Source organism: Notolabrus celidotus, chromosome 1, assembly GCF_009762535.1.
Source record: "Notolabrus celidotus isolate fNotCel1 chromosome 1, fNotCel1.pri, whole genome shotgun sequence".
In the NCBI taxonomy this organism is placed as follows: Eukaryota; Metazoa; Chordata; class Actinopteri; order Labriformes; family Labridae; genus Notolabrus; species Notolabrus celidotus.
This window is the reverse complement of record NC_048272.1, coordinates 3021604-3037929: the sequence shown is the minus strand read 5'-3', so window position 1 is coordinate 3037929 and position 16326 is coordinate 3021604. Positions and strand designations below refer to the sequence as shown.

The 16326-nt window shown below is 42.1% G+C and overlaps 1 protein-coding gene across 2 annotated transcripts in view; it reads right to left on the bottom strand.

The window, feature by feature from the left end:
• The window catches only part of srgap2 (SLIT-ROBO Rho GTPase activating protein 2), a 96038-nt gene that overhangs the window by 3932 nt on the left and 75780 nt on the right, over window positions 1–16326 (bottom strand). Inside the window, exons 7-19 of one of the 2 annotated variants that reach the window (XM_034681211.1) lie at window positions 14521–14742; window positions 14264–14365; window positions 13959–14156; window positions 13723–13807; window positions 11757–11784; window positions 11461–11491; window positions 10712–10772; window positions 10464–10541; window positions 10206–10340; window positions 9997–10102; window positions 5040–5264; window positions 633–712; window positions 73–271 (exon numbers count right to left, since the gene is read on the bottom strand). In XM_034681211.1, the coding sequence (XP_034537102.1) occupies window positions 73–271; window positions 633–712; window positions 5040–5264; window positions 9997–10102; window positions 10206–10340; window positions 10464–10541; window positions 10712–10772; window positions 11461–11491; window positions 11757–11784; window positions 13723–13807; window positions 13959–14156; window positions 14264–14365; window positions 14521–14742 (1550 nt within the window). The remainder of the gene's footprint in view (window positions 1–72; window positions 272–632; window positions 713–5039; window positions 5265–9996; window positions 10103–10205; window positions 10341–10463; window positions 10542–10711; window positions 10773–11460; window positions 11492–11756; window positions 11785–13722; window positions 13808–13958; window positions 14157–14263; window positions 14366–14520; window positions 14743–16326) is intronic. The other variant, XM_034681219.1, reaches the window with a different exon arrangement.

Below are 16326 nucleotides of genomic sequence, written 5' to 3'. Positions count from 1 at the left end.
GTTCAACAAACGATGTCATTTATCCTTCCTTATCCATATTTATTTTAGACTAGTGCTAAGAATGTCTCTCACATGTCTTGGATCACTATATACTGGTGTGGCACCAGTCCATCCACTCCATTATGACGCCCCTCCCACCAGTCTTCAGACGCTCGCTGGAACAGAAGCAGTGATGCCCCTTTCTTGAATGAAAGCTCCCGAGGGCTCCTGCCGGAGTAGTCGAACCGAGCGATGGCTTCGAGGGGGTCGGACTCTGAAACAGCCAAGGAGCCTGAGATTCAGAGGAGGGTGGACAGACACAGGAAGTAACAGAGAGGGGAAACGGGGGATGGTGGAGGGAGAGGGTGAAGAAAGGGAGGCCATGTTAGTGCTTAGCAGGTTAGTGCTGCTGTGTTTGGTGACTGCACTAATGTTAAAAGCACAAAGCTGTAACAAAAGCAGCTTGGTTAACAGGTTATTAAGAGCGGGATGTGAGCTGGGGTTTATGATTAGGAGCTGTACAAAGTAACCAGTGAGAAAGAGGGATGAGAGCTCGTAAAACCTGTTACAAGAGGAAACTGGTGTCATTGTGTCCTGTATATAAAGCACAAGCACTGCAAGTATTCAGCTGTGTGTGTGTGTGTGTTAACTACCGTCTTCACTGTTGTGGCGGACAGAGACGGTGTCAGGCGCCGGCTCTTCCACTAGAGGGGGCTCACAGTGTGGACTGTCACTACAGAGGACACACACAGAGAGAACAGATGAGGTTAGAGGACACAAATACAGACGTCTCAGCCCAGCAACACATGTTGATGACTCACAACCCGACCTCATAATCCTTGAATAAATCACACAGGATCATACTGTGAACACCACACCACAGTTAAAGTGAACTTAGCACTGTGCTGCAAACTCATTCAACCTTTTAAATACTTCTTTAAAACTGTCTTTCCCTGTGTGGATTTTAGCACTTATAAGACCTAGACATGGATCTGGATGCATTCAGGTTGTTACCTATGATTTGAGTCATAATCAATAATTTGGCATCAAATTGAATGATTTATTTCTTAGTTCAAAAGAATTCAAAGTGTGAAATAAAACCTCATTTATGATAGCCAAAAGTGATTTCCACACAAATGCCTTTTTTGTGCAACCAACTGTTCAACACTGAGAGGCTCTTCATGAGCCAGTGACAAAGAAAAGCAGCTAATCCTCATGTTGAGGAAGCTGGAACCAGCAAATGCTTGAGGAATCACATATACAAATAATGAATTAGCAAAAAAGCAGGCTTTACACCTTTTTATGACAGGGGTTCTCAAATGTTTTGGGGCCAGGGACCCCTTACAGGTGAGAACATGTTCCAAGGACCCCTCATAATTGTAACATAGATTAAACACATGCCTACTACCATTCTCACTCTTAGATGCCCTTGGAACTATTTGTATTGTCAAACTTCTCAATCTAAATACTTCAGACCTGTTCCATAGTGATAAACAGAAAACACTGCACCATCTGTGTTTTCTGGCGGATGTATTCCTTATCTTTAGCTGGAAAAAGTCTTTAGTTTTGTCCTTATATTCCAGGTGATCAGATGTAGCTTGGCTTTCTTCATTCGCTTCTTAATTTAGGTAGCTTGGGCTTAGCATCACTTGACCATGTGAACTGATTTAGAAATGGCTCCATGCTCATGAGGTAGTAAACAAAGCTAAGTAGTGGCAGGAACAGTGTGAATGAGTGATATGTGACAGATTGATTTGAGTGTCACAGTCATATCAGTTTCTATTGGCCCAAAGCTAACTAGGGTGGGAGTACTGGACACAATATGCTGGTTTCATTGGCGCAAATGGTCCTCATCTGTATATATGCTGTTTTTAATGACACAGCACAATTTTTATAATTTATTAGAATTTTTCTATAATTATTTCACGGACCCCCACACTATGGTTCGTGGCCCCCTAGGGGTCCTAGAACCCCACTTTGAGAACCACTGCTCTAACAGGGTTCCCACTCTTTTCCAGAGATCATTTTCCCAGACATTTTCAGTGATGATCAAGCTGGTATGACAGTCTAAATTGAGTTCCTAATTTAGTTCCTAAATAGTCTAATATGTTCCTCTAAGTGGAAGACTACATTGAAAGACATGCAGTCTATGGCGATCCATGAAATCATCTCTTACATGCTTAAAAATTGTGGCAAATTAATTATAGAACAATGCAACCACAGATGTACAGCACTTTATTAGTGCAACCAAGTAACAATGATGGCCAACTCTCATCTCAGCTTTCTCTTTTCTCAAAAAATATTAAATTAGCTAAGTAAAAAACAAAAGAGCCAGCAAAGGAATCTGGAAGTAATGATAAATAATGATAATAATCAGAGGATCAGTGCATAAATTGACCTAAATAGAACTGAATGACAAAAATGGCCACAAATGTTGAATGAGGATGTGTTTTTTTTAACCTTGTCAGGTCACATGTCATGTTGGAATAATTTTCCAGGACAATCTGTGATTTTCCAGGACATTTGACTTTTTCTCCCATTTTCCAGGTGTTTTCCAGTACTGGAAAACTGGTCAACTGTTTCCAGGTTTTCCAGGTTTTCCAGGACATGTGGGAACCCTGTCTAACATATTACTAGATAAGTCAGATATTGTTGTAGATGTATTGTCATGTAGTCAGTTTAAATAACAGAGGTGTGGTTATGGTACGTTTTAAAGTGCACTGATGACTCCACATTGTCAAAAGTTAAATTCAGAAAGAGGACTGCTTTCATTCAATGAGCTCATTTTGGCTTAGAGTGCACCCGTTCAGCCAACCTTATCCTGCTGAAAATCCTAGTCAACAAAACACATTCAGTCATCGGTCAGTCATCATTTCAGTCTGCTGTTCCCACAGGCTGGAACAATTTACAGAAAACTTTAAAACTGGTCCACTGCATCTCAAAATCAGCCTTCAGGAACTCTCTCATGGACACTCTTAAACACACCTGCACCTGCTTTTAATCCTTTTAATCCTGGACTCCTGCTGTCTCTATTCGTTATTTGCTCTGTTCTGTCCTGTCATGTTTAACTTGTCTTTTATGTTTTTATAACCCTGTGTTTGTTTTTATCATTACTGTTAACCCTGACCCTTTACCCCTCAAAAGGCTGTGCCTTTTGCCAGGCCGTCACTGGCTTTTAATACGGCATGAGAGTTTGTGTTGGTCTCTGTTTGTCCTTTAATATACTGTATTTTAAATTTTACTATTATTTATTTCTACTGTTGGTATTTGTTGTGCAGCACTTTGGTAACCTTGTTGTTTTAAAATGTGCTATTTAAATAAAATTGATTGAAATGGATTGGATTGGAAATAAGAATTTGTTCTTAATGACTTACCTTGTTAAATAAAGGTTAAATACAGATCCATAACATCCCTGCTCTGTCTGTCACACTCCATCATCCCATCCTGAACTCTCTCTCTTGACTGCTGCTGGCATTATAATGTATAATATACTGTATTATATAATTATCTTGCTATATTATATTTTGTTAAATTACATTACTATTCTAAGTACAACCCATGGTCATATTACATACAAATATTCTTTCTATTTATTGCTTAATTTGTCATTACCAACCATAATCACACCATGTCAACCTGTCACTACTGAAACATTTTTTTTTAATACTGCCTGTAATTACTGCTATTTAATTTAAATTCCATTTGTAACATTGTATATATCTAAATTGTACTCTAGCTCTATTTATCTATTTTATTTTACTTATTTTTATTTTTATTTTATTTTTTATTTTATTTTGTACTTATTTTGTACTTATTGAAACTTCTTTCTTGATTGTACTTATGTCTGGGTTGCTGTAACAACTGAATTTCCCCCCCAGGGGATCAATAAAGTAATATCTTATCTTAAATAGAAATAAAATAAAATAAATATTGGGTGTAAGGATGTTCTAAAACTACTTGTCATAATAACAGAATAGAAATTCTGACTAATCGCCAAGTCTAAAGGTATGGAAACACAATTAGAAATAGTCTGAACAATATATTTAGCACGGCTCTACACAGGGTCACTGAGAGTCTGCTGGTAAAAAGGGAAAAAATCTACCTGGTTTGCTAAGTGTTGCTAACACTAGCAGAGCTAGCACCACCAGCCTTTTGTTCCCTCTTGCAAGTTATCCTCCACATGCCTGTGCTGGTTATGCTTTGCTCTTGTTGGACGGTTAAAGGTCAGTTTAATCAGACAAAGCCTACATACAACTTTATCTCCTTTTTATAGTTCAACATACTGACAAACCCTGCCGTGCTGTTAAATGCCATCTGTCATGTGCACTTGTTCTCATCCCGGTAGTAGACAGCAGTAACCCATAACTGGAGCTACAGCCCTCGCTAATAGCATGTGGTTGCACTACATTTTAGATCCAACAATGACCAGCATTTTGAGCCTGCAGCAATAAACGTATTAATAATTGGTTTAACTGATAATTAATTTCATGCCTGCTAGCAAGGGTGATAACGTACTGTATATTCATTTAGTTGACTGTACGTGCACATCCTTAATTTTGCAACATCTAATCTATATTGATTAATGAATTGTGTCTACACCTCTTACAGTAAAAACGGAGCCCTCTTGAAACACTGTACTAACAGGCAGTTATCATAGTAACTGGTGCCCAGGCTTGTCATTACAGTGGAGTTGAAAGTCGACCACTGAGTGTATAGTTGTGTGTGAGTTTGTTCATGCTGTGCTCTCCCAGACTGAGGCAGTCAGGCGGTGCTTAATCTCCAGTGGGATGGAGGGTAAGCTGATCCTCGTGGCCCCCCGGCCCTGAGAGGAGCACTCAAGCTGGGCCCCCTCATCACTCCATGGCAGCCTTTAAATCAAACCCCGAGTACACCCACTCTTCCCGAACACCTCTTTCTGGCCTCATCATCATCTCCAAATCCCCTCTTGAAAGATGAAAACTTGACACAACTTTCCCTGCTGTGCTACTAACTGCTGTAGCCATTTGAATTCCTATCCAACATGAACTCTGACTCCAAGAAATCTTGCACCATGTCCTCACCAAAAGTCGTCCCCTGCTCCAGGGATGCTGTAGATGGGGCCCTGCAGGTCCTGCGGCCCGGGGAAGATGGTGTCATGGTGGATGATGATGGTTTTAATGAGCTCGTTTACGTGGGCCTGGCAGGACACCTGGTCATGGCCCTCGGGGACAGACATCAGTGTGGGGCCAAAACAGATGGCCAGGTTGTAGGGGTCCATCATGTTGTCCTCACTGTACTGGGACAGACTATGAGGAAGAGAGCAGGGTCAGAGTTCAGATGAATATGTATACAAACCTGACTATGCCCACAAACAACTAAGACATGTCATTTATTTCCTACAGGTATCCAAAGGTTACCATCCCCAAAAATCCCACATTGATGCATCACTTCATTTGTACACTGTCATGTCAGTGATGGAAGCTCTAATGATGTGTGTGTGTGTGTGTTCATGTGTGAGAAGATGCAGGAGGATACTACAGATTATAAATCACTCAAGTTAAAGGAGAAGCTCCCTTTCTGTCTGGGAGCACTTGGTTTACCCAGGAGTCTCAAATATCACATCTTCCACCTCCCATTTCTTCTTGTCTTTCTCTCCCTTGTAGCTATCTCCTTCTACTGAAAGAGTTTGTCATGGATTGTAAAGATGGATTGGACAGCGCAGAAAATGTATGCATGTCCGATTGTTGTTTTATGTGTAGTACAGAATATCATCCAGGGAAGTCAGAGTAAATTACATTGAACTTTGACAAATGTACCTCTTAAACTCTCCTAAACTCATCAGCAAATGCTCTTTGCAAGGCTTTTATTTGTTTGTTTGATCTTATTGAAAAGCTTTGATTCATGACATATGTTAGCCAGAGACACCATATGTTAGACAACACAAATAAACTTTACTTCAAGTGAACAAATGTTTCAGTCTTCAAGGTTGTGAAACAAGTTATTCCCCCTTAAATGACTGAAATGTTCTTTACACTTTCAGCTTTCATTAGGGTCCACACTTGACTTCTCATAAGGGTTACAGGATGTTTAGATTTGGTGAGAGGAGGCCAAATGAAAGCCTCTTAACCTCATTCTGGTGTTTATGCAAGTGCTCAGTGTTTATGGGGGAATTTAGAGGATTGGGAGAGCTGTTAAACAAAGTGCATTTGATTCTCTTGAGCTTAGCTTCAATGCTTTTGAAGGGGAAGTCAATTTATTGTTTTTATTGTTTGTTTTAAAAAGTCTGTATTTGTTCAAAAAGACTTTTTTGCAATTATCAATTTATATTCAAAGTGGTTGATATTGAGGGTGGTATCTTATTGTGACCTCTGTTAGCATACATTCATAGGTCTAGAAGTAATGCTCATTTCAAACACACATTAAGTTCTAAGTCTTTTTCCCTCTACACCAGGGGTCGGCAACCTTTAACCCTCGGTTTCCACATAAAAGAAAACACCAGGAGCAGCAAATCCTTTAAATGAAGATAACAATGCATATATCATTTTTTTTTTACCTTTCTGCTGTGTATAAAAACTGTAGTGTGTTGCTTATGAAACCAATTAAGTACCCCAAATTATCGCATTTATGCTACATTTCAAGTGTCTTTTATTTTGAAATGATACATCAGATTGAGAGTTATTGACAGGGTTACACCCTGACGTCTTCCACTATCAGCCTGAAATGAAAGTAGTCAGTGGATACTGGGATTCTTAAAATATTCTCACTTTGAAAATATCTAAAATCATCATTTATTCAGAAAATGTAAAATCCTAGTTTCCATGCTATTACAGTAATGCCTGTTCTAAACGCCCACAACAGAATACAGTGGAGGCTGGCTTCACTATCGTTTCAGAAGAAGACTGGCTTGACCGCAGTCTGATTTGGTACCTTTTTCTGCCCCCCCCCATCGCCACCAGCCTCCTCCTCCTCTCTCTCCTCATTCTGTTTTTTAAATAATCAGCCATAGACTGCTTCATTTGTGGAAACAGCGAAACGCTTGTGAAGTTCTGTCTGTCTTTGGTGTGTGATGCTGCTTGTGCAGGAGAGAGTACAGGTGGAGGAGACTGACTACGCAGGAGAAAAAGAAGGCAGCTTTCAACCATAATGTCTAATACAGTGCCTTTGTTAGAGGGAGCATTAAAACATATGCACTCGCATAAAAGCGACTAGATGAAATTCTTACTTGCACACACATGGCTATGGGAAGTAGGGGTGCTGAGGGTGCTGCAGCACCCACTTTTGGAAAAGGCATCACACAATTTTTTCTGGATGCATAAATAAGTTGAAACAAATACATTAATTCTCACATTTTTTTTCCATTGTATTATTTTCTGAAAATGTAATGCCTGAGGAAGATTTGAGAAATAATTATAGCAATTTTAAATAATTATTCATTTTAAAATAACCCGATGCCTGGGCCCTGTGTGTGTGTGCCTGCTTAAAGACTAAATGTATTTGGATGAGTTCTGTTCAATGCGCTTTACTGCCTTTTGGGCCTGTTTTGCCAGGTTTGGCTTGTATGCTCTTTGCTGTACAACGGTGTATGGAAGCTGCAAATTGTGAATTTATAATGCAAAGTTCTCTTGAAAGCTTGTATTCAAACCAGAATAATACAAATAAAATGTATGTGCGCTATAGCCTATCAGTTGCATAAGTAACCTAAATGCAAAAAGAACAAAAAAATTGCACCTCTTACTACAGCACCCCCAACTTAAAGCCACTTCCCACACCCTGAGGAAGAGGTCGCAGTCTCAGGCCCGGGCCTCCCCTGAAGATTTGTGTTCAGTGTGTTTAGGTTTGCGTTCATGTCTACCATATAGTTAAAAAAGATGAGCCCTTTGCTGCTCAGGAAAGTTTGCACCTGTTCCAGACACGTGGCAAAGCGTTTCAGCACCGCCCCTCTGGACAGCCAGGAGATCGTGCTCTCCACCTCGTCCAGTAACAAACAGAACTGACAGTGATTTAAACCTTTTGCCATTCATATATTGACAATCTGAATGACAATATTCATTACCTCTGTGCATTACAATTAAAAAAAAAAAACTACTTAAATTGATTTATTTTCCAAAGCCACAGGGAGCCTCAGCATAAGGATGAAAGAGCCACATGCGGCTCCAGAACCCCGGGTTGCAGACCCCTGCTCTACACCCACAGTATGTTGAAGTAAGTATCTGATTTGCCGCTTCTGATCTGGCTGTTAAAGCTGGGGTTGGTAATCAGATTTAGATACACTTTTTGTTATACTGGTTAAAATGATCTTTATGTCCTGATGGCAATCATTACATGATGTGTTCCTAAAAAAGAGTGAAAAAAAACTGCTATCTACAGCCGGAGTAAACCTGGGAAAACACTAATCAATCACAGTTTTTTGGCCCCCAAATTTTGAACCAATCAAATCCCGTCCAGCCGTTATGCCCTCCTCCTGCGCGTACATTTCCCCGGCGTGCACTCCTCCGAGTCCCCGTCTCCTGCCTCTACTTCCCCTGACTCTATTTACTGCCCCTCTCGCTCGTCCTCGGGCCTGTCCCCTCTGACCTGGTGAGGTGCTTTGCTCAGGACTGTAGTCCGGATCAGAGTCTAATAAGCTCTCACCAACAAGCAGAATAATTAATGACGTTCAGTAAGTCCTACAGAAAATATATATTTATTGTAGCGTCCGTCCGGACGCTGTAGGGATGACGAGCGGATTCATGAACACGTTGATCTTTAATAACCGGTCACTGTCGGCCGTGATCACGCCAACCAACAAAACAACAATCAATGTTTGAATGAATGAAAAACTTCTCCTCTTGTCTCTCCTCTCTCCCGCTCACACACTCTACACCTCTCCTGATGCCTTCACTGACTGTCAACACTGTAGGAATTAAGAACATCTACACTGAACACGTTTAACAAACAGTAGAGCTGTTACAGTTTTATATGTGTTATAACTTTTCTCCTGATATCGTGTCACTGGTACAACTGGATAATGCTAGCATGATAGTTGTGAGTACTAACAGCAGCCATGTTTGTTTGTGTTTTTAACTTTCACTATGAGAATGTTTTGGTGAGGACCGGTTTTGAATCAGTCACCATCATATGGTCGAGAATCAGCGGCGCTCGTGCATGTGAGCGGGGGGGGCGTCGTTTTGGAGGAGCTCTGAGGGAGGAGGGGAGGGGTTAGACGGAGTCATGAGGAAAAGCTACATTCAAATTCATGCTGGTTTACCGAGACTACCAACCCTAGCTTTAAGAGGAATGTTAAGGTAACCAAGTACTGATCCAGAACCACTAAATCTAGACTTATCAGACTGGACTAGAATGTCTCCAACACTCACCAGATTTATATCATAATTTCACAGTTTCAGATTCTAAAACTTAAATTTCAGAAACCATTAAAATGCTACCTAAAACGACTGATACACTTTCAGAGCATTCAGAGAGGCCAAAGACGGTGAGTCAGGCACTCTGCACTACGAGTAAAGATTCCATTAACAGCAGAATCAGAGGCTGCCAATTAGAAGCTAACTTCAGTGTCTCACACCACAACCAGTGATGTGCTCATAGTACATGTGGGTTGAGCTCTGACTTTTAGCACTCTTAAAAGAAAGCTGAAGTGAAACAGTGTCGGAATTCAACAAATCTGAGCTCTTGAAAACAGTGACAGGAACTTTTCAGTGTGTGGAAATGTACTTTTGATCAATTTTGATGACATTGTTTGTTCCTTGAGTGATGTTGTTTCTCGGCACACAGCTTCTGATGCTTAGCTGATACTGTGTCACTTTCTATTGAACCTTATTTGTGAGCTTTATGAATCATCTACTAAGCCGCAGTCTTGCTCCACACTGAAACAGACTCTGCATTTTAAAACTTAGAGATACAAAGACTATAACAGTTTTTCTTCCAGAACAATGTTATTTTTTTAACTTTACATCCCCTGGTTTACTCTAGATTTGTGGTGCGTGTTTGTGCATACATGTTTCTATGTGGGTGTATGTGTGTTGAAGTGGAGGCACTCACTGGTTGAGGAAGGAAAACAAGTATCTCATCACGACGAGTGTTTTGTTCGGTAGAGATTGCAGACCTTTCTTAACATGGACTGCTCTCTCCTGTAGACTCTCCATCGCTGGAAAATAGAAACAACCATGAAACCCAGGAGATCGCTCACACAATCAGCCACATAAATATACACTCACACACGAGGCAGACAAAAGGGATGAGACACTCACAGACGCAGGATATGAGATCATGGAAGACTTCCTTAGGGAAGAGGGCTTGGTCCAGTCCTCTGAAGTAAAGCTTCAGAACGCCAGCAATGGAGTCCATGTCGTGGTCATTCTGGTCCCCTGCCAGAGGGTCCTCACCTACATCCGAACAGGAAGACAGAGAGAAGAGGGAGGAAGAGGGAGAGGGACAGAGATAATAAAGCACTGGAAAATCTTGGCCTGTTTTTTAAATGTTTGTGCTTCTTTTGAGATTAGTCATACCTCTCTCGAAGGCATTCTTGATGTCGTTGACCTCCACCTGAGAGCCTGAAACTCTGAAGATGCCTTCATGCTGCAGACCTACACAAGTAAACACACAATGTCCCTTTTAAGGATTTAAAGGTTCCAGAGATTGAGCATTTTTGTGTTTTGGAAATTAAGACCTAGCAGATTTTGAAAGCTCACTTCCTATAGGACAAACACACCAAACACTTAAGCTGCCTATCACTTCATTGGAAAATTCCTCTCACCATGGCGACTGATGAAGCGGATGCAGCTCTCCACCATCAGAGGAATGGCTTCACCAGATTCCTAAAACAGAGGAAGAAGAATTACTCCCAAAAAAAAAATAGGACAGTGTGGAAACAAAACACAGCATGCTATTTGACAGGAGGATTTCCGCACAAGCATCCAGTGCACACATTAACGGTGCGAGGTGGAGAGAGATTGGGCGCAGTACCCAGCAGTTGCTAAGAGACAGCGCTTTTTTTCCTTTTTCCCTTTGTTTGTTTGGGATTTCCAGAAATCACCAGGAGTTGGGGAATGAACGTCTGATGACATGCATCCCTTATCATGTGAAGTTCCCCGTTGTTTATTGGGTTAATAATCTGATTGAAATCTTAAAATGATCTAACATTATTTATCTGTAAAAGAGGCGCTAACGGTCATTACACGAGCCGGCCACAAGGGGGAACCCCAAACATGGGATTCCCTGATAAAGGTTGATTTTGCAAGCTGATGTGTTGTGTCAGCTTGCATGTCTTCGCAACAACAGACTGCAGATTTAACAGGAGATATAAATGTTTATATCTGTGTGTCGGGTTATAAGTGATTATAACCACACTGCTGTGAAACTCCAGATGCCCATATGTCTCTATACAGAGGATGCTGTGAGAAAACATGTGGTTTGAGTTACAACTACAAAGATATGGGGCTCTCACTGACAAGCTGACAGTCACTCAGAGACAAACACACACAGACACTTATGACAGATAATTACCTGCTTCCGTACTGAAGAGTTTCTCCGTCCACTAAACAGAGGGAGAGAGGGGAGAGGGAAAGAAAACAGCACTCTGTCATTATGTCTCCAGAGAAAGTCTATATATACTCACAACTCTGGTAACGTTCTATTTGTATACAAAGACACATATGCACATGTGTTGAGAATATCTATAAACAGTCAAGGGAATAATAATAGCCCAGGCTGCCAAGAAATCAAGCTTAAACTTCACTATGTTATATATGTGTGTGTGTGTGCATGTGTGTGAGCATGTTTCCTTCCTTCACCACACCTACCTGGCAAGGCAACAGTCAGTCTTCTGACCTAAAAGAGGGAGAAACAGGAAGCGGGGGAGGGGAGAAGAGAGATAGATGGTTATAGTAGCAGAGGGACACGTGAGGAAACGGCTTCAGATGGACTGAAACTGGGGGGGGGGACGACAAACTTCCCACTGAGGCTGCACATACACACTCAGGAGAGAGTTTCCTGTCAGGTGAGGGAAATGCAGACACATTCGGCCACTTCCTCACGCTGTAACACACAGCTGCATCCACATATGCTCATTGTCACAGTGACCTCGCCCTCCACACACACACACCAACACTCACAGCTTCTTTATCACAGTTACTCTTATTCCCTGCATGGGCCACACATTGCTCTACAGTCATGGCCAAAAGTTTTGAGAATGACACAACTACTAATTTTCACAAAGTCTGCTGTTTCAGTTTTTATAATGGCAATTTGCATATACTCCAGAATGGTATGAGGAGTGATCAGCTCAACTACAATTAACTGCAAAGTCCCTCTTTGCCTTGAAAATGAACTTTATCACCAAAAATACATTTCCACTGCATTTCAGCCCTGCCACAAAAGGACCAGCTAACATCATTTCAATGACACACAGGTGTCACACACATTAACACAGGTGTGGGTGTTGATGAGGACAAGGCTGGTGATCAATCTGTCATGATTGAGTGACTGGACGCTTTAAAAGGAAGATGGTGCATGACACCATTGTTCCTCATCTGTTAGCCATGGTTACCTGCAAGGAAACACGTGCAGCCATCATTGCATTGCACAAAAAGGGCCTAACAGGGAAGTTTATAGCAGCGAGTAAGATTGCACCTCAGTCATCCGTCTATCGAATTATCAAGAACTTCAAGGAGAGGGGTTCAATTGTTGCCAAACAGGCTCCAGGGCACCCAAGAAAGTCCAGCAAGCACCAGGACCGTCTCCTGAAGGTGTTACAGCTGCGGGATCGGGCCACCCCCAGTGCAGAGCTTGCTCAGGAATGGCAGCAGGCAGGTGTGAGTGCATCTGCACGCACAGTGAGGCGAAGACTTTTGGAGGAAGGCCTGGTGTCAAGGAGGGCAGCAAAGAAGCCACTTCTCTCCAGTAAAAACATCAGGGACAGACTGATATTCTGCAGAAGGTACAGGGACTGGACTGCTGAGGACTGGGGTAAAGTCATTTTCTCTGATGAATCCCCTTTCCCATTGTTTGGGGCATCTGGAGGAAGGCTTGTTCGGAGAAGACGAGGTGAGCGCTACCATCAGTCCTGTCTCTTGCCAACAGTGAAGCATCCTGAGACCATTCATGTGTGGGGTTGCTTTTCGGTCAAGGGAGTGGGCTCTCTCACAATCTTGCCTAAAAACACAGCCATGAATAAAGAATGGTACCAGAACGTCCCCCGAGAGCAACTTCTCCCAACCATCCAAGGGCAGTTTGGTGATGAAGAATGCCTTTTCCAGCATGATGGAGCACCTTGCCATAAAGCAAAAGTCATAACAAAATGGCTCGGGGAACAAAACATTAAGATTTTGGGCCCTTGGCCAGGAAACTCCCCAGATCTTAATCCCATTGAGAACTTGTGGTCAATCCTCAAGAGGCGGGTGGACAATCAAAAACCCACAAATTCTGACAAAACCCAAACATTGATTATGCAAGAATGGACTGCCATCAGTCAGGATTTGGTCCAGAAGTTGATTGACAGCATGCCAGGGAGAATTGCAGAGGCCTTGAAAAAGAAGGGTCAACACTGCAAATATTGACTTATTGCATGAATTCTGTGTAATTCTCAATAAAAGCTTTTGATACTTATGAAATGCTTCTAATTGTATTTCATTATACCGTAGAAACATCTGACAAAAACACCTAAAAACCCTGAAGCAGCAGACTTTGTGAAAATGTAATATTTGTGTCATTCTCAAAACTTTTGGCAGAAAGATACAGTATAAAAGACATGATGACAGTCCCACTCACTTTCTCCCAGGGTCTTCTCAATCAGGTCGTGCTTGGCGTCCAGCTTTGTGATAAGGTTCCTGCCCTCAAGAAACTCCTTCAGCTTCTACAAAACACACACCACACACACACACACACACACACACACACACACACACACACACACACAACACAGTCAGGTGTGCAATGATGATTATGCTCATTTATGTCACCGGATTACTCCTGAGAAATCCCTGAATGCCATAGTTCACACTCACGGTGAAGTAGAACTGCTCCGTCTCTTGCTGATTGGCGCGTCGTTTGGCGAGGCTGGGCTTACTGAGATATGATTCGCTGAAAGTGGATTTGACCGACTCCATGCTGTTGCTGTGGTGGAAGCAATCGGAAACATCGTAGTCCTCCACCGTCACCATGTCCTGGATGGTGGACAGAGTGGCCTCCATGGTTTTCTTCACCTAGTTGGGTGAAAGATGAAGAGAACGTTAAAAGAAAAAAGGTGTGCGTAACAAACGGATGAAGCACACTATTGAATCATATCAGAAGAATTAGAAAGTTGCCTGACCTCTTCATTCTCAATCTTGAGCGTGGAAAGGCGGGACAGCAGCTGCTGACACCTCTGGATTAGCTCGCTTTCCACCGGCTGCTGGGCACACATCACTCCCATCTACACCCACACACACATAACACAGAAAAAAGGGAGACATATAACAATTTGCAGCACAAATTCAGCTCTTCTTCAACAGGCTAGAGCTTCAAAAAGAGTAAGTTATCATTGAAGGAAAGACAGCTGATAACGCCCTGGAGCCTTTAGAAGCCTACCGTGTCTCCCATGTGGGACTGGAAGTCGAAGCGAGCCGGGGGGCAGAAAACGTTGTTGTAGGTCTCCATCAGCTTCTGTTTGTCCCCGTTGGGCTCCAGGCTCTCCGCTGCTCCATCCAGTGTCTCCAGGCCAGAGTGTTTGGACGTCTCTACGTTCTGTTCTGCAGACAGGTATGTCCTGAGGGCGCGGTGCAGGCTGGCATGGTAGCCTAGATCACAGCACTGTCACACACATACACACACAAAAAAATACATGAAAACACATGGCCTGGCAGGCAAATGAAACTGGCAACAAAAAGTAATCTGCAAAGAAAATCAGGTCATTGGAATAGAGGAGTTGTGATAGTATGTTTGAATACTTGAACTTTTGTGACAGTTAAACCTCTGCAAATGATCCAGAACACAGCAGCAGCACGTCTGGTCTTCAACCAGCCTAAGACAGCTCATGTCACTCCCCTGCTCATCTCGCTACACTGGCTTCCAGTTGCAGCTCGCATCAGATACAAAACTCTAATCATGACTTACAAAGCAGTCACCAAAACCGCTTCAGTTTACCTGGAACCCCTCATCCAGGTCTACAGCCCTTCTCGCCCGCTACGCTCAGCCTCTGAAAACCGCCTAGTGCTTCCAGCACACAAGGCCTCAAAATCAAAATCACTAGCTGGACTCTTCTCTTCTGTTGTCCCTAAGTGGTGGAATGAATTGTCCAACTCCATTCGATCTGCAGAGTCCCTCTCTACTTTCAAAAGACAGCGAAAGACCCAGCTCTTTAGGAAGCACTATGCACTTAGCTAGACTGTTCTCCACTGTTGTCCCCAGTGGCAGATCATGTCTTCCAGCTACAGTTGACTCACACTGTCCTGCTCTACTCTGGGAATCTGTGTTCAGCTCTGGAGTGACCCAGCACTTGGTACTTTGGTCATTATTGTGGTGATGTTAATTGTTGATGATGATAATGGAAGGTCTTAAATGGTTTGGTAGCTTCATTGTAGATGGTCCTAATTAAAAAAATAATTAAAAAAATTCCTTACTTACTTTTGTGCATTGCCTTTACACTGCTTGGCAGTACCTGCACCCAAATTGACTTTAAGCACTTTGTTACTCTTACTGATCTTGTTTCCTCTTGTCTAGATCTTTGCTTGTGTTGTTCTTGTTCTCGTATGTACGTCGCTGTGGATAAAAGCGTCTGCTAAATGACATTGTAACATTGTAACATTGTAACTAATTCAAAGTGCCAATCTAAAGCTGTCGTAATGAAAAAATGTCATAATATTACTTAATTTCAATAGCTGAATACTGCTAACCCTGTATGGAGAGGATTTGATTGCTATCAATATTAAATGGCCCAGCTCAGGTTAAACCCTCTGTTAAATATGAGCAAGTGCATACAGAAAATTAGTGCTCTAAGACTGTTTGAAAAGAAGACACCATTGAGACAGAATATTATGCATTACATCAAAAGGTGTTCCAATTATTTCCAGGAATGTAAGGAAAATACCAAGCAGCAACATCCGGTCAAAAAATATGAGTCCAATGCGGATGTGCTAAAAACTGCAGTTCATAGAGGATCCACTTGAGGCTGGCTTCGGAAGTACCAGAAACCACATACACACCAATTCAAAAAAAAGTTGATCTTTACTTGGGATGCACCGATCTGATCCTGGTATCGGATATTGGCTAGATTGGACTCAAAAAGCTAGATCGGGTATCAGTGACAAGGCGCCGATATATAGTGCTGATCCATATGGCAGATCTATTCATATTCTATGCTTTTCTGTGTTTACAACAGCCATGTGAGTCTCCTAC